The 25,382-nt window shown below is 37.4% G+C and overlaps 1 protein-coding gene across 1 annotated transcript; it reads left to right on the top strand.

Annotated features, from left to right (window-relative positions):
• The first annotated feature begins 1,779 nt into the window (after positions 1-1,779).
• itga11b (integrin, alpha 11b) lies at positions 1,780-24,083 on the top strand. Its single transcript, XM_027020097.2, has 30 exons — positions 1,780-1,859; positions 5,586-5,697; positions 8,830-8,939; positions 9,029-9,120; positions 9,197-9,311; positions 9,508-9,635; positions 10,148-10,296; positions 10,496-10,640; positions 12,166-12,328; positions 12,603-12,673; positions 15,385-15,529; positions 15,791-15,939; positions 16,811-16,954; positions 17,078-17,281; positions 17,381-17,511; positions 17,610-17,776; positions 18,419-18,558; positions 18,802-18,912; positions 19,077-19,162; positions 19,293-19,497; positions 19,780-19,878; positions 20,061-20,137; positions 20,319-20,402; positions 20,577-20,673; positions 20,865-20,978; positions 21,320-21,403; positions 21,566-21,676; positions 22,869-22,964; positions 23,268-23,381; positions 23,709-24,083. The coding sequence occupies exons 1-30, from the start codon at positions 1,781-1,783 to the stop codon at positions 23,781-23,783; spliced, it is 3,597 nt and encodes a 1,198-aa protein (XP_026875898.2). The 5' UTR covers position 1,780; the 3' UTR covers positions 23,784-24,083.
• The last annotated feature ends 1,299 nt before the right edge of the window (positions 24,084-25,382 follow it).

The raw sequence follows: 25,382 nt of genomic DNA, 5'->3' as shown, positions 1-25,382 counted from the left end.
CTTTAAATATATCTAGCCAAACCTCATTACTGTTTTTAACAGCGCTGGGTAACTCTTGGGCTCATAGCTAATTCTGAGTGCGTATTTCCTCCAGATATCCATCTGTGTTAGAGGGCCCAAGTCTACAAATCACCTGAGTTGGCATGTGGGATTTAAAAGTGTATGCAGCTTGTACAGTTTGTAGATGGCAAACCATTCCATGTCCATTCTATTAAAAGGTACAGCCCCTCACCCTGTCTTCACACCTGCTTTTCTAATTTTACAGTCTAGCCAAATGTTCTGGGATTATGCCAACTCACCTAAAGCAGCATAGACTTTTTGCAGTCAAGCACTGGGACCTGTAAATCTCCCAGAATCAGGAGCGTCTCAGTCTGGTGAGCTGTGTTGTTACTAAGGCCCAGGGCCAGCTCTTTGGCACTTTTGAGCACAGCCTGCATCAACAATGCAGTCCAGCTCACTTTTAACTCCATTTGGTTCAATGAAAGCTGCTCTCTTTTTGATCTAATACTTTTAAAAATGAAACGAAGGATCGTTTAAACATGTTTGTGTGAAAGGACGTTGACGTAATTTTTATTGTCATTTTAGGAACTATATGGAATATCAGTATGATGTCATTCCAGTTAGCTTGCATGTGCTGTAATTGCTTTGCTCATGGCTGTGAATATCATGAGCTTTATAAAGGAAGTAACTCCTCCAAAACTGACTATATTAAGAACTGACGTCTAGCTTCTTGGGTTTTTGGGGGTAAGATTTAACCTACTGCAGTGAGTTGAACTTAACTTCTTGTATAACACAGCATATACTTTAGCTTGAAAACATCATTATGTTTTCTCTAGGTAATTTCTTTTACTCAACTATTGTTTGATTAATATCACTAATAACACTAATGTAACACTAATATCACTATTTATTGGTTTATTTATTTAAATCATATTACTTGTTTCTTTGCCCTATTTTATCAAAGGTCAGAGAAGATACAGAACTATTTTCAGTGTGCTTTGGAATTTTCTTGACCAATTACAGGTCTTTGATATCCTCTCAAGACTCTTATCAAAGGTAGACCATGCCTGGAAACACTTTAAAACCCTTAGCAACAGCACTGAAATAATAGTAAAATTAGTGCTTTAGGTATGCTTGCTGCTGTTCAGTCCCCTTCCACCTTCTTTGTTTACGATCTTCAAATATCTTTGTTTAATTTTCAGCAGGCATGCTAAGTTTTTGAGGTTGTTTTTGAGTATCAAATAGACATTATTCCCCTCCCACTTCCTGATAATATCCATTACTGATGTGTGTGTATATGTGGGGTTTTAGAATTCAGTTTACCACAATCTCTGAAGAAGCCCAAGGCACTCAACATCTGGATTGTTTTCCCTCATTTCATTCAGGAGATGATGGGGGTGGGGGCAAGAGTATTATAAAGGTGCAACAACATTTAAAGCAGTAAAAGAAGAAAGGTACTGCTAGTACAGCTTCATAAAAATCTCTTTAAAGACCACATGCCTCTTAGATGCTCCCCAACCTGAGTTACAAGAAGTTTTAAAGGATCCAACTCACTTTTTTATGTTTTGTCCTCTCTCTCACACATTGTGTGTGTGTGTGTGTGTGTGTGTGAGAGAGAGAGAGCGAGAGAGAGAGAGAGAGAGAGACTGACTTTGTCATTCAAGCATGTGCTGTTTCATTGCACCTCCTTGCACATGTGAGCCACTCCTCCTCTGCTTTAGTGGTGCTGAGGCATAGCAGTTGTTTTAAGCAGACCAAACACTTTACAGAGTGCACACACATGCTAACCGGCCTATGCACATATGCACTTATGGAGTATTTTTTAGTCCTGCTGCTTTGGATCTGCTTCCTGCTCCCAGGTGAGAGAGAGGGCATGTGTCTATGTAAGAATTAGTGCCTGCATGATTATGAACAAGCAAAGTGAGCATGCTATGAGTCCTGCAGATGGGTAAACAGTTTTCCAGCTTGCCTGAGATGCTGTAGAGAGATGTTCCACATACACATATAAGCATCAGATCTAATGACGTTCTGCTAGGGATTAAGATTTTGGGTTTAAGAGTCAGGTTTAAGCAAAGGGTTAAGATTACAAGTATTACATCTGAAGAAAACCATTCCTATAAATGAACTGAAGGTGCCTGGATGTGCCTGTCTCTGGGAATCCAGATGGAGTCTTATGACAAGAGAAGAATAGATGGCTTCAACACAATCTGGCTGTGGATATGTACACCCTCTCAAGGCACACCATGCCTAGCACACTTGGGTCTGAAACAAAGTGTTATGCAGGATTCCACCAAGTTTCACTGTTTTGAAAGCTGAAATTTTAGATCATCAAAACAACAGGTCAACCAAGAGAGACAGTGCACATTAACACTTTCATGCTCAGATGATTTTGGTGAATTCTCAGATCTGTTTTTTACAACCATTGTCTAGTGGCCTTGGTTTCCAAACTATGCATTTGTTGTATGTAATAGTGAGTGAAATGATAGGATGTTGCAAGTAAATTCTGACAGTGATATTCATTAACGAATCAGCTGGGGGAAAGAATGAATAAAATGTGTAATTACCTTGAGGGCATAATAAATTGGCCAGTCATCTAGATTCGTTCAGGCTATGCTACTGGTGGGAAAGTAAGATTATATGTCAGGAATATTAAACCCAGTTTCTGAAGGGTCACACTATTCCATGTACTTTCCATGCTCTAAGCCACCACAATAAACTCACAAAGGGCTTGATAATTAACTGATCACTTTAAGATCCCAGGGGTCATGGAACAAGCTAAACTGTACAGGCTTTCCAATTGTTTGACCTACAGGAGTCCAGGTCCAGATAATATAAAGACTTCTAGTAATAAAATAAGTATGTGGCAGTCACTGGTTCCATGTGTTGAAAGTTCTCTGTTTCTGTTGCCATAGTGAAACTCTTGGAGAGCACTCCAATTGGCCAGTCAATAAGGAAGTAGCAGGATTTTTAGTTTGTTTTTATGGGCAGCACGCTTTTGAATGCCTTGTTGATGTTACTGAAGAAAGCATAGAGACTAAATCCTAGTTTTTTAAATACTAGACATTTTCCATCTCGTGTGTGTGTGTGTGTGTGTGTGTGTGTGTGTTGGGGGGGCGGGGGTATTAAACCATTCCTGTATTTTAAGTTCTGGTCCCCAGAAACTATGTTAGCTGAAACTAACATAAAGAATAAAATCAATGTGGTATTTATTAATTTAAAAACAGCTTACCACTAACCTTTATCACATTTTGACAGTAAAATGTGCCTGGTATGGACTGAGTCAATTTAAAAATAAATAAGTACATTTTTAAAAATGTAAAAATCAAAACAGAAGTAAAAATAAAAAATTTTATCATCAAGGCCATGGGCCATTGCTTTTTTCTTTTTATCCACTGCAGCTGATTGGGAATAAGGATAGCCTGGATGGAGTGGGGATAAGGATAGTCTGGATGGAGTGGGGATAAGGATAGTCTGGATGGAGTGGGGATAAGGATAGCCTGGATGGAGTGGGGATAAGGATAGCCTGGATGAAATGGGGATAAGGATAGCCATTAGTTATATGTAAAGAAAAAATACTGCATACCACATTAAATGAGTACTGGGCAGTCACAGTTTAAAAAGAACCAATTATGCCTTTGCAAATAGTGCTGCAATTTAAAGTAGCAGAATTTTAATATTATCACCAAAATATTCCAAATGTTTCCTATTTAAACTTGAATACTAATTAGTTTAACAATCCTATAAGAATCAATAAAATTTCAAACATATTATGCCCAAAACAGATAATATGTACTAAATTGTTTGTCTTATGCCAAATGAATTGGCTTTAGGTATGGTAATGGAATGTGTTATGTGCATAACTTTCACCATGTTTTCTCCTTTAAAAGTAACAGCCATTTCAAGTATGTAGTTATTTATACTGTGTGAAATTAAGGTTGTAAATGTTATTCTTCTTTCACTGACCTAATGCCTCTCTATTGCCATCTTGCTCACTCCATGAGTCTCTGGGGTCAAACTTGCTGACAAACTTGAAGTAAATATTTCTGATGAAATGATAGACATTAGTGGGGTGTGCTCAAGATGTCTATCAAACAATATGGAAATGCAAGCTTATACCTACATCTTTTCTTAAAAGCATCAAATTCTGACATCACACCTACAGCACTACCTTGTTCTATTACTACATTAGTAACCCGTAAAATTATGTATAAATAAAAATAATTAGAATGCTAAAAGAGAAACTACTTTTGTTATTTCTAGTATATTAGTTCACCTACTGAGAGAATGTGATTCTACTATTTGTTTGATTGCTTTTCAGGCTATGATTCTCTTACTGGATAACATTTAAGGGTAGAAATTACATCAGCAACAATAGTCCAATTGATTAAATCTAGTGGTGGTGTGAACACTTTGTGGTTGATACTTTTATCACTTTTATCCAAAGCATTTACATTTACAAAGCAACTTACAATTCTGATTGAACACAGCTTGAGCAAATGAGGGTTAAGGGAATTGTTCAGGGGCCCAGCAATGGCAACTTAGCAGTGGTCAGGCATAAACTTTCCAATTACTAGTCAAGTATCTTAACCACTGAGTTATAACTGCCAACTACCACTACCACCAAATGTCTAATGTGACATCACAAATAATTTCATTCTACACCAAAATTTCATTGTAGTATTTACATCAGCATCAGCACCTGTTACACATCAGTGAGAGAGAGAGAGAGAGAGAGAGAGAGAGAGGGAGGGGAAGGGGAAGGAATGGTCTTGTCTCCATTTGTCTCTATCCTAGGATAAACATTTAATCTGTTCCATCTATTTTCACATTTTCCTGCCGGGAGATGTAGATTATACTTGAAAAGCAATATGACATCATTACTACAATATGGTATTTTTGTCTCATTTGGCAATAGTAAAAAAGTCTTCCTGCTCCCAGTTGACTGATCTCTGCAGATTTAAATTGAATCCAGATTCCAGATAAATGAAGTGCCTCTAGATAAAAGGATGGAGGGTCAGATCTCTCTGACCATAGGAATAATATGCAAAAATGTATAGGATGTTTGTTTAATCTAGTGTTGTGTAAACATTTGTCCAAAGTAAGAATATAGAATGAAATTTTAAAAAGATATAAGATCTCTATATGTTAGATTTCTTCTTTGTCTGTTTTGCATGTCTATTAATGCAACTTGCAACCTAGTCTGTGTTTTTGAAATGAACAATAACAAAAAAGGCAAATGCCTTATCAATCCAGTATAAGTTACTGTACAGATGAAGTTATTCAAAGCAAGTCATCAGATAATAGGCCAGGTCAGGTCATTATTGGGGAAATCAACCTTATTAACTAAACCCCCCCTCCTTTTTTTTTTTTTTTTTTTTTTTTTTTTTTTTTAAATAAGATCTCTCATGTTCCTTTTAAAATTACTGGTCCTGAATATGTGTATACAAAAGTACTGGTCATATGTAAGCACATCATACAAAATGTGTCTGTTTCCATGCACAAGTTCCTATGCATCATGATTCTCTCACAGCATGCTGCATCAGGGTTTAGTGCACCTAATTTAACGAGGTTTTCTGTCTGTTAAGGGAAACAGAACTGCTTCACTATTGATACAAAGAAAGCCCAGATCATCCATGGCCCAAAGGAGGCTCAGTTTGGCTACACAGTGCAGCAACATGAGGCTGTTGATCAGAAATGGTATGTTTTTTCTTCTTTTTCCTACCTTTTTTATCTTTAAAAACAGGTGTGCTACACCTGGCATAAAAATCGTCTGTCCTTGCTTAGGTTTTAAATTATTACAAATTATTCCTAGAAATATTTATTTATTACACAGCTCTCAGTAGAAAGATTGTGGGGAAGCAATCTCCATAAAACTCACTATTTGCAGACACATTCCAGATTTGTTTCTCTGAGTTTTTTTTATTTGGCTTTTGTCCCAAATGGTGTCTGCTGGCTAGAACAGAGTCTGAGATCTGCCTTGCAGGAATCTTCTGAGCAATCGATCATATTTCAAACCTCTGAGAACAGATTATTCTACACATAATTTCTTATCGCAAATCATGTGTGGTTGCCAGTACCTCCATGTCATTCAAAGCCATTCTTCCTTGGTAAACACTGCAAGTCATTGATACCATATATGGCTCAAGCATATAATAAACTATCAAGATATTTCATAAGCTGTGTATTCAAAAATATTTAATTGTGCTATAAAGTCTGGAAAGTCAAGATTAGGTAAACAAAATATATGTAGTTTTCTTTAATAGACACAGAACATGGAACATGGAAAAGCTTTACATGCTGTTGTAATCTGAAATATCATTCCTATTTGAAATATGCTGCAGAATGACTGTTAAACATAACAAATGATGTTTTTAGTAATTTTAGTCAAGTAGCGCCCAAAGTTCAGGCAGTGAATGTCCAAAAGACTTGCATGAATTCTGTTTTCACCTTTGGCTTTAGAGGAAAAACATTAGTATTGAGAGCTTGATTTCTATTAACTTTACATATTTTTAAGAACTGCTCTAATGGTATGTTTAGAGCAAAGTGTTTGAAGGGGTGAATCATGCTCTTCATTATCCCGATGCCTCTTAAAACTGGGCTGTTGTCTTTGAGTCAGCCTTGAGCTGCAAATTACAAAAGCCCCCAGACAACACTTAATTTGAGTGCTCATTTAATGTCCACACAACATGTACTTCCTGTTTTCAAGCCTAAGCTTCGTCAGTCATGATGGGCAGCTTGCGGTGCTCCAGCACTGCCATACGCTCTGGCCTTTGAAGTTTGCAGGTAAATAAGTGGAAAGTATTTGCACTTGTCTAGCAACCTGTCTGCTAGCCATGCACAGCAGTGATGGTTTCTGGAAAGTAATCACTGCGGCCTATTATTCCCAAGCCCCCAACTGTGCACTTCACCACATACAGCACCAGCACAGTGGCAAAGTACAAACTGTTTCGTGTGTGATGCCTCAGGAATGTGAGTCAGGAATTTTGGTTTTTTTTCATTCTGCAGTTTGTAAAAGCCTAAAAACATCTCGAAGGTTCAGCAGTCAACTGAACTGTATACTTGTATGGTATCATATTTAAAGTTTTTTTTGCTAATGAATCAAGGTTGATTATGACAAATCTTATCAGCAATGCTAGTTTCCTTTAGGAAATGCCAAAAGTCATTGGTTACTTACTCTGTGTGATGCGAGACCATTCATTGTTGCAAGTCAGCTGAAATAGTGCAGCTGCTTCCCTACATATGAGATACTCCTCACAATGGAATGTCCACTGGAAAAAGGGAATTATCTAAATTAAGTGATTCATTCATAAGAGAAATTGTAAAACGCGGTCTGTGTGCTTGCATTGAAAAAGTTAATATTTTGCCCTGATCATGATTTGAAGAACTCATTTATAGATAGAACTAAAATATTAATAATAGGCTGTCAAATTAATCAAAAGGAGATGCAAAGGGTTGGCAGTTTTACAAGGGGGATGGTTTTTGTCTCTCTTTTCTGTAAGGATGAGATCCCATTGTAACCCCCCACCACCACCTCACCTCAAATCAAGCCCTGGTGATCAATAAATAAATAAATAAATAAGGACAGGGAAAATGAATGTCAGTATTTCGTCTTGATTCAAATTTTCAAATTTCCAGTGATGAATCACCATTAGCACCATAATTTAGGATTAATCTATGTCTGGGAAACCAGTCCCTTGCGTGTTACTCAGCTGTGAATGCTAGACAGTGCTAAAGTATTGTGAAACGGAAAACCTAAAATGGTTGCCAGTGAACCTAGATCTTCAGAATGCATTCAAAACAGAAACTGAGGAAACGAGTCAGGGTTAGAGACATGTGCTTTGTGTGTGTGTGTGTAAGCCCGCCGGGTCACAGTAACCACACGCATTCATTTGCAAGTTTCAAGCACCTGCTACTCACATTGTCAGAACTGGCATATGTTAGTCTACCATTTGAATAATGATGTAAATTCTATTTGGGTTAGATAGATTTGAGTAGTCTAAATCATTTGGATACACAAACCTTTCCACACTTTGAGCCAACAAACTGGAAAAGTACATTCTTAAGAAGAAACTGGGAAACACCTTGTTTGGTTTTAACATGTGAAGTGTTGGACTTATCCCCTTCTACTATGCACATTTCATTTTTTGGTGCCCGAATTGACAATAATGCGATGTGCATCTATGGAAAAGAATAGAAGAATATTTCAGCCTTTCATCAGAATGAAGTGTCAAACAAGTAAAAAAAAAACTAAGCACAGAGCTACATTTAACCATACAATTGCAGAAATGTTCAGAAAGATTTGTTGTGAAGTGATCATTGGCTTAGTCATACTAACAAAAACATTCATATTTGTGACACAGCAATGAGGTGGCATGACTATTACTATCATAATTAATCTAGTATGCATAGACATATGCAAGAAAGAAGTAGCCAACTCATTTTAAAAAACAGAGTTAGTGGTGGTAATGCCACTCAAAAGAGGAATGTATACAATTACATATATCCATCACATAGTGAAGAAATGGGGTATGTTATTTGTTGTTTTGAATGTGAACACCAGCAATCAATTATTTGGCCGTAGGAATCTGAAATGGTAGTCTACGCTGGTTTTGCCTTCTTTAGTCAAATGTTGTATTCAATTCATGCAGTCATCTTATCATGAGAGAACACCTGGCAGGTTTATTTAATATGGAATGTTTAAATTAATTATTACAATTTAAGATAATTTATCTGTAATACAGCTATAGAAATAAAGGCTAAGATTAAACAACTGATTGGATTAATAAAGGTCCATGCATGTCTTTGGTGTTCTGCATTGTTTTCATGTAGGCTCTTGGTTGGAGCTCCATTTGAGAAGAGTGGTGAAAATCAGACTGGTGACGTGTACAGATGTCCTCTGGACAGCAAGACTAATACAAACTGTTCACGTCTCAATTTAGGTACCTCCCAATATTCTCAAAATTAAAAATAATTTTAAAATTTCTTAAAAGTGTACTAATGTTACTTTGTGTGTGTTCTTTCCTTCAAGGTGACATATCCCTAAAGAATGTCTTAGAACACAAGGACAAAATGAGTCTAGGGATGTCACTTGCATCTAACCCAAAGGATAACAGTTTTGTGGTAAATATTATAACCTTACTTTGGCACAACAAAATCTAGATCTGTATTTCTCTCTATAAGCTGCTCTGTATTGCAGGCTTGTGGACCGTTATGGGCCTATGAATGTGGCAGTTCCTTATACAGCACAGGAATCTGCTCCAAAGTTGACAACACTTTTAACTTCACACGCAGCATTGCTCCAGCCTTTCAGAGTAAAAATCTGTTTCTCGTTTAATTTTCATTATACCACATGGCCATTTGTTGTTTCACCAGAGAAGGTGGCTGTATTGTGTCATTTATATAATTTTACTGTTTTGTTTTCACAAAGGACTATATAATCTGTGTTCATATATTCTGTTGTTCAAGGTTACATTTTATGTATTTTTATTTATTGTATAAATTTTCTAGGATGTGAGACATACATGGATATAGTTATAGTGCTGGATGGATCAAACTCTATATACCCCTGGTTTGAGGTGCAACACTTCTTAATCAGCATCCTACAGAAGTTTTCCATTGGGCCAGGACAGATACAGGTGCATTTAAATCATAGATATGTATGCTATATTCCTCTATGACTGTTAGATGTACAGCTTTGTATCTACCTCCATATAGGTGTCCCATGTATAATAAATAGAATATTTTATGTTCCAATTTCATCTCTGTCCTAAGAAAATGATTCTGCTGTTGACTTTTTTGCATTATGTTGATATTGCACATCTCCTAAAGCTTAAGAAATAAATGCTAAACATCTTGAAAAGGTCAGAAACAATGTTATTTGACCACTGCAAAGAAACCTAATACATTAAACATCTTGAGGACTATGTACTGGTGGGAATGAGCCTGTGGTCTGACATGGCTTTTACAAAGCATGGGAAATTTAAATCTCTACTTTGCTTTCATTGTTTTCCATTATTTTTACACACACACACACACACACACACACACACACACACACACACACACACACACACAAACAAAATATCATATCAAGCCATTACTGGGATGCCTTATCATTTCTATGCCTTCCTATTCCCACTTTTTATAGGTTGGAATAGTGCAATATGGAGAGCGAGTTGTCCATGAGTTTAACCTGAATGATTTCCACACTGTAGAAGAAGTAGTGACAGCAGCTCAGAATATTATCCAACGTGGAGGAGAAGAGACACGCACAGCACTTGGGATCAGTGTTGCAAGGTATAGCAGGGAAAGGGATAGCTACTACTACTGAAAATATATCAGTCTGTTCAGTTTCTGACATTGTGTTATATGTTGCTTCAGTGATCAGGGTCTCAGAGGGGGAAAAAAAATGTATCTGCTCTGTGGTCCAGGATCATTTAAGTTGCCTTGTCTCTTGTATAGACCATGGAACTGATTATTTTGTTTGCAAACACAGATCACAGGCATTTAAACGTGGAGGGCGCCCGGATGCGAGGAAGGTGATGATTGTGATCACTGATGGGGAATCGCATGACAGCCCAGACCTACAAAAAGTTGTGGAAGAGAGTGAGAAGGACAATATCACTCTGTATGGAATTGCTGTAAGTCTGATTTATGGTTCAGTCATCACCCATTTTCCACAAAATCTCTGAGTACTTAAAGCTACACACTACTATTTTTAATGATAATTTAAACAAAAACTTTAGAGAATTTCTCCAGGTTGCTGTCAACTGGTGCATGCAACTGCAAGCATATATAGAGCCTTGCAAAAATATTTCAATCTCTTTCAAAGTCATCTGCTTTGTTTGAATTAAAAATGACACACATTCCAGACATCTTTTATGCAAACCTAAAGCAAAAATGCTCCTGAAATCAATTTTCAAAGTCAGAATTCATTATTTGTCAGCAGACAAATTAAAAGTTAAACAAAGGCTGCTTGCAAAACTGAAATGTACACACTAGGGTGTTTTTGAAGCAAAAGGTAATTCTACCAAATACTAATGTGAAGGCAATTAAACACTTCTCGGTAGAACTACCTTTTGTTTCAAAAACGCTCTAGTGTGTACATTTCAGTTTTTCACTCTGTTCAAGAGTGATTGTATTCATTCTTCCTGGCAGATTTAATCCAAGTTAATACAGATTTAATACAGGTTGTTCATGTTGGATGACACTTGTGGATTGCAGTTTTCAAATATAGATTTTTGATATGATTGATATCTAAATTTCTTTTAGGAGAATGAAGCAGGTTGCCTTGCAATATTTCCATGTATTATACATTATCTATGCACCTACATTTCTTAGAATACTTTTTTGTCTTAATTTTCACATCTTTACTTCAGATTTATAATCTGACTAGTGATTCTTGAATTAACGGGGTCCATCAAAGGTAAAACTTTTCAATGATTCACAGGTAGTGTCCAATTGTAAGTTAGTTGTGTCCTTGTTAGGATTATATTTTTCACCTGTGTAAACCCAGAGTTTCCAGAGTTTTGAGTACTACAACAAATTTTTTTCACGTAATAAATTTTGTCATAGAATGCCTTCTTACATAAAATCAATATCACTTTAGGTTAATGCTAAGAATCTGTGTTTTAAAGTAAACTATGACATGGCACAGAATTGAAAGTGTCATTTGCAATCTATATGAATCTGATGAGGGAGTGGAATACTTTTGCAAAGGCACTGTTATTTAAACAGAGAATATATATTCAGCCTTTAATCTCTCAGGATAACCTGAGACTGGATTTTGTTTACAGGTTGTTTTGAATATTCTGCTGTCATACTTGCTACCTGCTCTGATGAACTACCTGCTCTAATGAACTGCAGTAATGTTTTCTAAGGATAATGCTTACTGTCTTATAGCTCTGAAATTTACTGTGCTGGTATTTAGACTTTTTTTTTTAACTTATCTTTATACTAAGCTGTTGATGCTGTGTCATTCAGTTCTGCCAACTATTTCTAATGATTTAGATTACAAAAATGCACACCTGCTCCTACACAATAAAATCACTCCTCTTCCGTGTAGAAGTAAAAGTGAGGAATAGTATTTGTACTCTGAGCTTTGATGCATGACGTTAGTTTCTGAGGCTCTGGATGAGGGTTTAGGTTCCATGATCGTCTCCGCAGGTTCTTGGCTACTACAATCGTCGTGGAATCAACCCTGAGGCATTCTTGAAAGAGATCAAATTCATAGCAACCGACCCTGAGGAGCATTTTTTCAATGTGACAGATGAATCTGCTCTGAAGGACATTGTAGATGCCTTGGGAGAAAAGATCTTCAGCTTAGAGGGTACAATTATATCTTTAAATTAAATCAAATTTCATACTGCACATATTTATGACTGTATACCTTTTTATATCTTATTCTATTTTGTATCTGCTTTTCTGAAATTACCTTAACAACTTTAGAACAAACCCTTAATATACTTAAACTATCCTCTACATTTTTCCATTTACAAGTACAGTTGTAAGGTCAGCTCACATCCTGTTACCCTAATACAAATCTGAGAAATGATGAGTCTGACATTTGACTAGCATTATAATAATTTAACCGGTCTCTGTAGGTACCAACCAGAATGGGACAGCCTTTGGACTACAGATGTCTCAGGCAGGTTTCTCTTCACACATTGTGGAGGTAAGTTTGGCTCTTAATCATTCTCAGTTCATGCTGAAATAATATGATTTATTAAATTGAATTTAGAGCACTTTCATGTGAGATAGCTCTTTAGCCTGATTAGGAGCTACCATCATGTCAAGGGAAATCCATTTTTATGGGGATAGCACAGTAAATGTAAATGAGGGTCAATATTTCATAGCAGGAAAGCAATACAGACATTTTGAGGAAAGCAATCTATAATGTAGACCACAAAGTATGTCTACATGATGCTATACATATGCTAATGTATACCGTATGTTCTTAATTAAATAAGGAACCTTTCTTCACATTTTTTATCTGGTATAGACATCTTAGTAATAGTAATCTAACGCAGATGAGTGACTGGGAATCGGGTTCTTGATGTGGCAGACAAAGCACAACTTTCCCTGAGAAAAATAGTACAGGTTCATACCTCACATAGCTGGATTCCTTGTGCTGCTGCTCTTACCAGTGGCAATTTAGAGTGAAGATAATGTCATGGAAAGTTTTTTCCTCTCCTTGACTGTTAGAGGGAAGGCAGTCCAAAGAGCACATATGGTTTTGTTGAAGTCAGGCTTCTGCAGCGAATGAAGCGCAGACAAGTACACACTCATACATGCTTTTCCTCTTTTCTGTGTGCAGTTATTCATGTGACAGCTTTTGAAGGGAAGGTTGAGCTTTATTTGCTTGTGACTGTAAACTGTTAAAAAGAATGGCCTCATTTATTTTATTAGGAAAGATGGCAGTGTACATAACATATGGAACAAATCTTAAAAATCAGACAAAAATACAGTACAGATTCTGGTTTAGCCTACTAATACTAACAAGGAATATTATATCTCTATCCTATTCAGAATGCACCAGTCTCTGATACTTGAACAGATCATATTTTCAGATTCAGTCCTGTTCCTGCTTAGCAGCTAAGGTTGTTTTTCCTCCAATACTTTGTCTTATCATTTCAATTATATACCACAATTCCCCATGAACCCCCCTGAATGTTGCTTCTATGTCTTTTCAACTCCATTCTGCAATGATATCCTTCCTTTTGCTAACCATGTGATTGTACCAGACACCAGTCCTAGAACAAGGTGGGCTACTCTGTTTGGGGGGTGAATTGTAATTGCAATAAAGCAATTATAGCTGTAGGTGTTCTGAATGATCTCTCTGCTGAATTATCTATCCAAAATACTTGACTTAAAGAATGTGATTTGACTTGTAAAGCTAAGCAAATCTCATGACTGAAAACTTTCACACTGCACAAGTAGTGAAGTATGAAAAATGATTCTAAATGTTAGTGGTTTCAACTTATTTTGCAAGACTGAGAGGTGATAAGAATAAGAATACATTATATTATATTTTTCTCTGTTGGAAACCAAGAAGATGACTGACAAAATATTAAACTTTTTTCATTTTCAGTTTTTACCATTTTTCCTTAATAATAGTGACTGTGTTTAGGGGTAGACAGTTAGTCCATTAATAATCCATTACCCAAGTTATTTTTCCTCTTGATATTGTTCATGAAATCTATTTTGATAATGATATATTCCAAGCTGTTACCATACTTTGTTTTAACAACCAGTATGAACCTTTTCTTAGTTGTAATTAAAACACAAGTAAAGGGTTTCTATGAATCTTCATAGGATAATAAAAGGTACATAGAATGCCGCATATAACCAAATGTATCACTGAAGGGAGTTTACAGTGCAAGTGTGCTGTGGCAGTCAGTCAAACTGTCCACGTCGACACTGCATGAGAAAATAGTTGGCTGAAGTGTGAGCTGTGAGCCTTTGCACTGCTGTCTTTATTTAACGACTGCTGTATCACTGTATCATTGCAGCAGACTTTTTATGCACTCGTAAATTGGATGGCATGGTTCAAACTGGTCATTTTCTTACTCATATAGATTGCAATGAGCTGCTCCTTTCTAAATGTCTGTAGGTTTTATCTCAGAGAGGAAATGATCCTGTAACCCAGACTGGTTTGGGCTAAGTGCAGGGCTACTCAGGGCAGTACAGTGCCATTCTGTTCGTACCATGTTTGCATTTTCTATAACAGAACCTTGTCAGAGGTTCTTCTTTTCATGGCCTAGTACAGCTCATTTTGGCCTTTTTCAAAGATCTCTAAATTAAACTCCTGTGATATTGTGTGTGTGTGTGTGTGTGTGTGTGTGTGTGTGTGTGTGTGTGTGTGTGTGTGTGTGTGTGTGTGAGAGAGAGACAATTTAGACCGTTTTTGGGGTTTTTTGTCAGTATTGTGTAATGCATTGGTTATGTAGCTGTTAAAGTCATTAGAGCAGCACAAAGTTATATTAAATATGTGTATGACTTTTGGATTATTAGGTTATTTATTTTTATTTTTATAGCATGGGATATTTAGCTTATCTAACAGGGAACAGCTAGTAAGATCCTGTCACAGCAAAAGATTTGCTCTCACTCTAGGCAAGACTACATACACTGTCACTGGTTCACTACTATCCTTAGACTACTTATAATAGTGCCATGTTTATCCTTGAGTTCATTACTTTTAAATAAAGGTATATAAGCACTGGGCATCAGAAATGTCTTTGTACCCCCAGTCATTTATAGAACAAAATATAAAAGTACAATTTGCAAATTTGGATATTTCTGGTGGAAGCAACTCACAGAAGAACATATTCTAATGTCATTTGTACTGTGATGTGTAGTTCCTATGACCTGGAGCTGTCTCTACAGGATGGTGTTCTAGTAGGTGCAGTAGGAGCTTATGACTGGAATGGCGCTGTCCTCAAAGAGACACAGAATGGCAAAGTGATCCCGCCAAAGTCCTCGTATATCAAAGAGTTTCCTGAGGAGCTGAAGAATCATGGAGCCTACCTGGGTGAGGGATTATATACAGGTTATGTACTTTTTCCTTATACAGTAAAGGCAGATGGAGACTTTGTGCTGTAGAGGTGTATATGTAAAATTGATCAGAATATAATACAAAACAAAATCAGCTCTTTATTTTCAGGACTTCATTTATATGTAGCTAGAAAGGACATAAATGACAAAAATAAAAAATTCTAATGTATTAATAATATGATGGCAGTAATAGGTAGCATGTGTGGTTGTGTGCGCATACCAATGCATGTATTTCTAGGTTACGTGGTATCATCAGTAGTGTCAGCACATTATGGCCAGCTGCACGTGGCTGGAGCACCTCGTTTTAACCATACAGGCAAGGTGATCATCTTCACCCTTACCAACACGGGGAACCTCACCATACTGCACTCCCTAATGGGCCAACAGGTAAAAAAGCTATCAATGGGCCTCTCTATGCTGTGCAAACAGATGCTTATTTCTTTGCTGTACCAGTTCCCATAACATCTAAGAGAGTTAACTTGTAGGACCTGGATTAACTGGGTCAAGTATAAAAACATGGAGTTGCTGGGAGACTGGAAGCCTTTGTGTTGCAAATATTCACATGCCCTTAGTATATGGTTTGGGATCTGGGAGGAAATAGTGAATACCCAGTAATGTGCAGGGCTGAAGTCTTTACTGACACACTGCTTTGAAGCTGATGCAGTGATGTGTTGAGATGCAAGCAGGTATTGTAGGAATTAAGTTGTCATAGATATCAGCCTGATAAGTTATTGAGGCATTAACAATTTAATATTAGGGCTGTTGATTGGTGAAGTTGGTCAGGCTATTAATGAAGAACATGTGCATACATGTGAAACACTGTGTGACAGTCTAGACTCACCCAGTCCAGATGGCAGCTGTCTCTATCACCCATGTGCATTTCATTTGTTTCTGTGTTTATGTGTGTGCGAGCATGTGTGGAGGTATTCGTATATGTGTGTGAGTCTCTTGGTAAAGGACAGCATTACTGCTATGCAGAAAACAGTCACCATGCAAGTCAAAGGCTACAATTTATAGCAGTTAGAAATCTATTAGTACTGCTCCTGAAGCAGACTGTCTGCATATGTAATTCCTTATCAAAATATTGTACACTGAGGATATGATAAATGATAGGATGAGACACAAGAGAACTTTCTCTAGCAATGTGTTGGATTTGAATCAATTTGAGAGTTGGGAGGTAATAATTTCTTTTTGTTTCTTATTTTAATATCATTTATCTGGCCTGTGGCACAACCTTTGTCTATGTGTGCCATTGCAGATTGGTTCATACTATGGCAGTGAGTTGGCGCCTCTAGACCAGGACGAGGATGGGCTGACTGACCTGCTACTTGTGGCTGCACCCATGTATTTCAGCAGGGGCTGGGAAAGAGGGAGGGTCTACATCTACACACTGAGTCAACATGTAGGTATCACCACAATTACCCTTCAGCAGACCAATACCCAAACATTCCAAACATCACACAGATATAAGTCCATAAGGACTCCCTCTAATTCATTGTTCTCCTTTACTTTCATCTATCTAAAGGGGCAATTTGACCTGGAGGGGATACTTGAGGCATCAGACCAGGCATTGAACTCACGTTTTGGATCAGCCATGTCCTCCCTGCCTGACTTAAATGGTGATAGTTACAGAGAGCTGGTGGTGGGTGCACCTCTAGAGGATGACCACAGGGGGGCAATATACCTCTTCTACAGCCAGCACAATGGTATTCACCCAAAGTATAAACAGGTAGAACTTGAAACTGTAGTGAATTGACCCTGAGATAATGCCGTAAAGCCCCAAATTCTCAGTATATTCCTTCTTTTTCATTCTCGCTCCCTCTCCTAGAGAATAGCAGCTGTAGACATCTCCCCAAGTCTGCAGTACTTCGGGCGTAGTGTCCATGGGGCAATGGACATAAATGGAGATGGGCTGACAGATTTGTCTGTGGGTGCCCTTGGTGCTGCTGTCATGTTGTGGTGAGTCTCCAGCTCACCACAGTCTGCTTAGACCTACTGCGATGGCTTAAGAGTATCTGGATATTGTTTCACTACTTGCTTTATGTTTCAATGGCCAGGTCTCGCAGTGTGGTCCGTGTGCATATTGATGTTTACTTTGAGCCCTCAAAAGTAAACGTGTTTAACAAAGACTGTGTGCGAGGGGGTAAAGAAGTAGCCTGCATGGCAGCTGTAGTCTGTGTCACAGTCACAGCTCGGACGCCGATACCAGACACACAGCACGTGGGTATGGAAACACACTCATCTTTGTATGTACATCTTAGGGATGTCACATGGTAATGTTTACTGTATTACTTTATTATTATATGTGTATATTTTTTGATAGGGTGTAGTGTGTGTTGTGTTTTCCATTGTGCCAATCCTGAATGCAGTCTCCATCAGATGGGTGTCTAAAGGGGCCACTCTTTAATGGAAAGTTTTTTGCTTATGTGTAAAGGTGTGGGCGAAAGGGGGGACACTTTTTAAGTGTGACACAGCCATGGAAAGCACTGTAAAACTTTCATTCCTTTCTCCCTCCCACTGATGTCTCATCTGGATCATATCCGTTCTCTCACTCTCTCTCTCACACACACACACACACACACACACACACACACACACACACACACACACACACACACACACACACACATATATATATATATTCTTTCACTCTCTCCCTCTCATCCTCTTTCTCTCTCCATCACCTTCTCCAGTCTTCCATATCAGCCTTAAGAGTTGGCTTTTTTTGCATTCTGTATCAGCAGAATAAATATGAATTGAGTCAAAAGACATATTTAATTTAGTAGGGAAGTGTCAGTAGTGTCATGTCCCAGGAGTGTGATTCTTAAGCATGCTTTTTGGTATGTGTATCACACACACTCTCAAGCTCTTAGACAGAGCTGTGCTTTTGAGGAGAGACGCTACAGTCCCAGAGCAGTGCTGGACGATGCTGAGGGACAGCTTTCCACAGACATCACCATCCTCATAGAAGTTCCACACTGTGAGCATGTCTACTTCCATGTGCATGTGAGTCTCTGATGCTCTTCATCTTAACATCCTGCTAATCATCTCTAATGGGCACTTTCATCATAAAATATTTGAACTGTCATCAAATATATAATATTACATCATTTAGCAAACATATATACCATAGATATTTTATTTCTTAGATAGACAGACCCACAGAGAGACATATAGATGAATAGACAGACCTGAAATTGAATGTCTTTACATTCTTTTCAAGAAAACATAAGTGTTGTCTGTTCAAAGGAGACTGTAGACTACACTCGGCCAATAGTCTTCACTGTGGACATGGGGCTGCAGAAGCCAGAGGAAGGTCCGGTGCTAGATGATAGATGGCCCACTTCACTGCGTTCAGAGGTGACTTTACCCACAGATACATTACTTATGCAAATCTTCATCACTGCTTAAAGAATATGCTGGGAAGATGGCAATTGACTTTGTCTTTTCTTTATCCTATCTTCCTCTATGTCTCAGTTATTGTTTCCATTACATTTTACTTTTCCCTGTCTGCTTTTGACTAGCTTCCCTTCTGGAATGGATGTGATGAAGATGATCAATGTGCACCTGACTTGATACTGCAGAGTACCAATGACCTGCTTGGGCGAAGGTCTGATTTTCTTTCCAGAATTATCGAGTGTAAACAGAGTAAACACTGTCAGTCTTGTGGATTACATCTGTTTTGTGGCTCACACAAAAACAAATAAATTGCCATGTTGTCTCTCTGTTCTTGACTCCAGGCAGTTCTGTGCCTGGCGAGAACGTACTACATGGCCACTGTGTGCCCAGCTAGGGGAAGGGTTGAGCAATGAGCGTGTGGTGGAGGCCAGCAGAAAACGGGTTCTGGTGGAGGTTCGACTGGAGAACAGAGGAGAAAATGCCTACAACACACAGCTGTACATGTCTCACTCTGCAAACCTGCAATTTTCCAGCCTGCTGGTGAAGGTTTGTCTCAGAGCAACACACACACACACACACACACACACACACACACACACACACACACACACACACACACACATACACACACAGTTTGCATCAGAGCAAGACATACACATGCATACACACATATCTGTAAACACAAAAAATGGCAGTTTTTGAACAGGCCCACTAACTATAACTGATTCTAGACATCTTTTGTGGATGCAAAGATTTACTTTTGTGTATAGGTAAAGCAGTCCAATCTGACAGTTGATGCTAAAAGAATTAATCTCTTATGAATACCAGACTCCTCCTGATGTGGCAATTGAATGTCAGGCAGAAGACAGCCTAAGTCTGAAGAGGAGCTGCAATGTCAGTGCTCCTTTACTAAGGTCACTCGCTCAGGTAAGAAACACGTACACCCTTTGACCTCTAAAAGTCAACAGTGAAAAGAATTTATTCATATTATAGGTCACATTCCCCACATCATAGGGCAAATTGATCATTGGTCTATAAACAGTATAATGCATATAGGTGTGCATGCATGCCCTTAAAAAGTCTTGTTTACCGTTTATTTTTTATCCTAGGTAACCTTCCGGTTGGAATTTGATTTCAGTAGGTCGATCTTTCTGGATTATATCCAAGTATTGCTGAAGGTTTCCAGGTGAGGATAAATGTTCCAATCATGTTTATGATCGAATGCATTAATACACACACAATGAAGAGTTCCACGTTCTTCTACTCCTCCTAACTCCTTTCAGAGATGGGGCACATAGGGGTAATATTCTCTTTCCTGAGGTTTTACTTGATTATGATAAAAATGCACTTTCATCTTGTACACTTAGTGATGGAGAAGAGATGACACCAGAAGATAACATCAATAATATAGATCACCCTCTGAGGCATGAAACTGATCTCCTCTTTACAAGGTAATGGGCTAATATAACAGTTTTACATTTTAAATAATAAAGTGGGTTGTGTCATTGACCTTTCTATCTATATTCATATAATGAGAGAAATTTTGCACATGATATTTTATAAATAAGTTCTAGATGCTAAGCTTTCTTGCTGTCTCACTCAGTCTTGTACCTTTTATCATACAGAGACTCCTACCCACCCCGTTTTGAAATCAAATCTGACTCTGACTCTGCCCAGGGCTTTTCAGGACATACTGGACCTACCTTCAACCTGTCATATCAGGTTAGAATCTCATGTAGTGGCTGCTGAGGATCAAATTAAATTAGGCAGATCCGCAGCTTGACAAAATGTAATTTTAGTGGAGCCTCAGGATGAATTTAATGAGGCTTCCATAGAGGGTAAAAGAGTATAGTATGTTTTGAATAAAGTTCCATGGTTAGTTCTTTGACTGCTTTACCTATGTTCCACTGCAGATCCAGAATCTCGGGCTGTTCCCTGTCACTAATTTGCTCTTCAGTCTTCAAGTTTTTGCTGTAACCAGAAAAAATAATCACCTCCTGTACATCTCAGACATTGATGTTGATGAGGTACGTATACAATAAAATGAACTGAAGGACTAACTGTCCTTTTCTTGTTATCACTTCTTCTATTTTCCTTTTTTTTTATTCTATTGAGTATTATTATTGTTATCGTCTATATTTTGTCAGGCTTTGATGTACACCAATCAATTCCAGAGTTTTTTATTGTCTCATAAGTATGACAGTTGAGCATTTCTGTCTAATTTGAACTTGTATGAGGAATGCTGAATACAAAAACATTCTACATGATGTACAGAGGTTATCAGGCTCTTCACTGTAATGGTTGATTCTGAGTGTTCACCTCTGTATATGTGAGTGTGTTTTTACTTTAACATGTTTGTGTTCTCCAGACTACTGGCTCCAGATGCGTTGTACCACATGTCACTGTGTTAGGTCTGCCATCTGAAGAAGACCTCTCACTCACCCCACAGCTTGTAAACATCTGCTCTTTTTCAAACTTTATCGAAGTTACATCATTGTGAATTAGCCATAGAGCAGCATTCTACTCTAGCTGCTGTTAAACTGCATAAATGTATTACCAAAGATTACCAGAGAAGTGTGCAGTTTTCAACCCTGCTTGTTGTTGTGTTAAACAGAATTCTTCAACCGGTGTGGCTCTGTCTGCACAGTGCAGGCTAACCTTGCACCCCCAGAGGCACATCAGAGTGGCAGTGACAGGATGGCTCAAGCTCCATACTCTGCTGATGGTAAGTGTATATGTCTTTATGCTTATCTGCTTCCTTTGCTCTATGTATAGTATTTGGTCAAAATAACCAATTTGTAGAGTAAGCGAGCAAGTACAGGCAAAAAAAAAGGTTTTTTGCCTGCTGTGAAAACTGTCCAGAATTCAGATAAGCAGCTAGCCTCATAGTACAGGTGCTAAATCAATTATTGCATGAATCTGCACATGAAACATTTTATTCTCATGTGAAACAAGCATCTATATTAACCCTGACTCGTAATTCTAATGTTACTTCAGTTCAAATTCATTTTTGGCAGTCTCACAAAGCTAACATGGCTAGCCATCTCACTTAGATCTGTAAGCCCTTTTTACACTGTAATTGTTAGCCTATGTATTACCCTCTGCAAGTGTTACCCTTCTGAAAGCCAGGTATACTGCACCTGTGACACTCAATATTTCTGCTGTCTCAGTGACCACACGTTTACTTAAATGCCAAGTGCATTGTTCAAAACACACCTGGCTGTAAACTGAGTTTGACATGACAGTTTTCAAGGCTTATTTCATGTTCCTGGGTAATCACATAAGCAGCTAAATAAATATGTAGGCCCACATAATTAAATTATTATATTAATGATTAACTATATACATTTAATGTCACAAGATATATTCAAAAATATTTATTTTATTATTACTTCTTTTTTTGCCACATTATATCATATATGTAATTAGTTAATTTTGACAAAAAATACTCCATATTTCTCATTGGCATTTTAAGCAAATCATGTTTTTAAATAAGTCCTAAATGTAGGCCTAATCTTTCGAATGGAATGACATTTATTGAAATGCATAGCCTGTTCATGTTGCCTACCCTTTGTCTAATTTACTTTATGTGCCAAGTTGTTCTATGCAAACTGTTAGTTCCACCATGTTTAGGAAGGTTGTGCAGTTACTCATAACAGTGGACTAGTAGTACAGCTCTACATTTAAGATCATCTCATTGTGTTCATTATTTTCATTTTTAGTCTGGTCACAGTAAAATATCTCAAATCCAACATCAAAATATTTTGGTACTGTGCTCAAGATTTGTTCCTTGTAACCAGCAAAGATATGCCAGAAATAACAACAAAATTAGACCTAGTACTCCTCATTAACACAAAACAGGAGTTATTATTGTTTGTTTGTTGTTTTTAAAAAAAATTTTAAAAAAAAAACTTCAGATAAACTTCAAGGCACTGGAGCTGGTGATGACAGCAGCCATTGAACTAAGACCAAACAGCTCCATATTTTTGCATGAGGAGAGACCTACAAGACATGTAAGCACCACAAAACAACACAAATAAACCCTGTAAAGCTTTTATTAAAAGCTAAGCAGTTGAATAGTAGGACAGAAGGGCTTGTTTCTGTATAAGCGTATCTATACTCTGGCCTTGGTTGATTAAATCAATACAAAAAATGGTACAGAAATTTTCTTAACATGGTTTAAAATGCCAGCTGAAAGGATCACACATATGATTCACTGACTAGTTAACAGGCCAGGTGAAAGGTTGAATCAAAAGAGTTCACATACCTTCATCCTGCATATCTGTTGCCAACCAATATTTTTTTGATGAATATAGATAATCCTGGAGATTAGGAAGGAAGATGATTACAAAATTCCTATCTGGATTATAATCGGAAGCACTTTGGGAGGCTTACAGCTTTTGGCTCTGATAGTACTGGCTCTCTGGAAGGCATGTTGTCCTAAATCTTCAATATACAATACATATTCCATTTTTGAGATACACATTTTAACAAATCATCATATGTGCTGCTGCAGTATAGATAGTAATATTTTGCAGTGCCTTAGTATAACCAAGAGGGGGAAAAAAAAATCTTTCTAGTTTCATTGGGGGTCACATGTTTGTACCATATTTATTTATCAAGTTTAAAAATAATATTAAGTTGCTCTATAAATTCTGTATTAAATAGTGGGTTCCAAGTCCATAAAAAAAAAAAAAACATATAAAATGCTTTCATGTTAGAAGTAAAAACTTATAATTGTCATCATCTATCTGCAGCTGGGATTTTTTCATAGGCAGAGACGACGTGAAGAAGAACAGATTAGAAATGAAAAAACCACTGAGGAGCGGTAAAACCATGGCAACTATGTGGTCACGCCATCACAGACTCAGGGACACTCTGGGAGTGTGGAAATGTCAATCAGCACCTGTCATGCACTGCTCAGCCCTCCAACTTTCTGACAGGACCAGTTCAGCTCCCAAACACTTTGTTCACATTTAGAGCTGCAGTAAAGACATGTATTTGCATATGTTGTAACTTATGACCAAAGACTTAAGACTCAGCAAGTCTTGAATACTCAAAGCAAGTGTTTTATTTGCTTTTATTTTGAACAATGCAAAAATACACATGGAATTTGTAAATAAAAAATACACTAAGATAACAACGTACAGTATATTTGTAGAGGTAAGTGCAGCCTATACATGAAAAGGTTTGAAATGAGATCTTTTTTAATTCTCACCTTTTTAATTTGTCATTTTTGATGACAAATGGGCACTTGAAAAGAGATTTTAGGCAGTAGTATAATTCATGTTGAAACCCTTGCACATATAGACTTGAACTTTGTAAATAACCAAGCAGCACCTTATGAAATTGAGTGAGGCAATTAAATAGCTATTATAATTAGGGGCCGTCATTGTGCACACACCTATGATACTGCTTTGCACCTTAAATGAACTTCACTTTTTCTGTGGTAGAGGTATTCAGTTCCAGACAGTGAATCTAAAATCTAGTCCTGGATTTTGTAGTCATTTCATGTCATAGAACATAGCCACTTAAATCACATGCCTTAAGGTCCGGGATAAAGAGATTTCCACCCTTCCTTTACCTAGGAGTCAGGTGTGACAATGTGGTCAATCAGTTACATTAACTGTTACATCAATTACCAGTTATTACAATATCCAGGACTGGAATTCGCACTCAAAGTCCAGAAGGGAACATCTCAGCTCAGTGGGTTGTTCTACAATATGTCAAATAAACATTTACCAGTTAGCTACAGATAGATTTCTTCCCTTGCCCACTTTTTTTGTAACAGTATTAACTGCAGTTTCTTTAACAGTTTCTTTAACTTAGTCATGACATATCAAATGCTAATTGTGCCTCCAGTTTTCATATTTCACAGAGCAGATAAGGCTATCCGAACTGTACTGTCTACTATAACACTAAGGTGGATCTGTTCATAATGTGTTTAAAAAAACAACAGAACATATGTTGACTTAATGAGGGTTTCTATAAGTAGAGGTATAATAAATAGACAGGCAATTTTAATTAGTTTTTATTCTAAATCTCTTAAAAAATAAATAAATAAAATAAATTATGCCAATTGTCTGGGAAACAGTTTAGGGTTTTGAATAAGGCCATGTATTCTATCTTGAATGAGGTAAAGACATCCTTCTACCACTAGACTGCACAGTATCATCACTTTCATGGACGTTTCACAGCTCTCAGGTCTTCTTGGCTGTATGATTCAGTAAAACCACAATTACAATAATTCATATCTATTACAACGTTTCTTACCAGAATGAACATTTAGCAGAGTACAACCATTAATAGCTAGCTAGCTATTTTGTTTTTAGCTAACTAGTCATTGTAATGCTGTTATTGCATGAACTTCAAATTCTACTATTTTACTTATGAGAAATAACATAATTCCATATTATTACAAATCAAAGCAA

This window comes from Electrophorus electricus, chromosome 2 (genome assembly GCF_013358815.1).
Source record: "Electrophorus electricus isolate fEleEle1 chromosome 2, fEleEle1.pri, whole genome shotgun sequence".
NCBI lineage: Eukaryota > Metazoa > Chordata > Actinopteri > Gymnotiformes > Gymnotidae > Electrophorus > Electrophorus electricus.
This window is presented reverse-complemented; position numbering and strand designations above follow the sequence as displayed.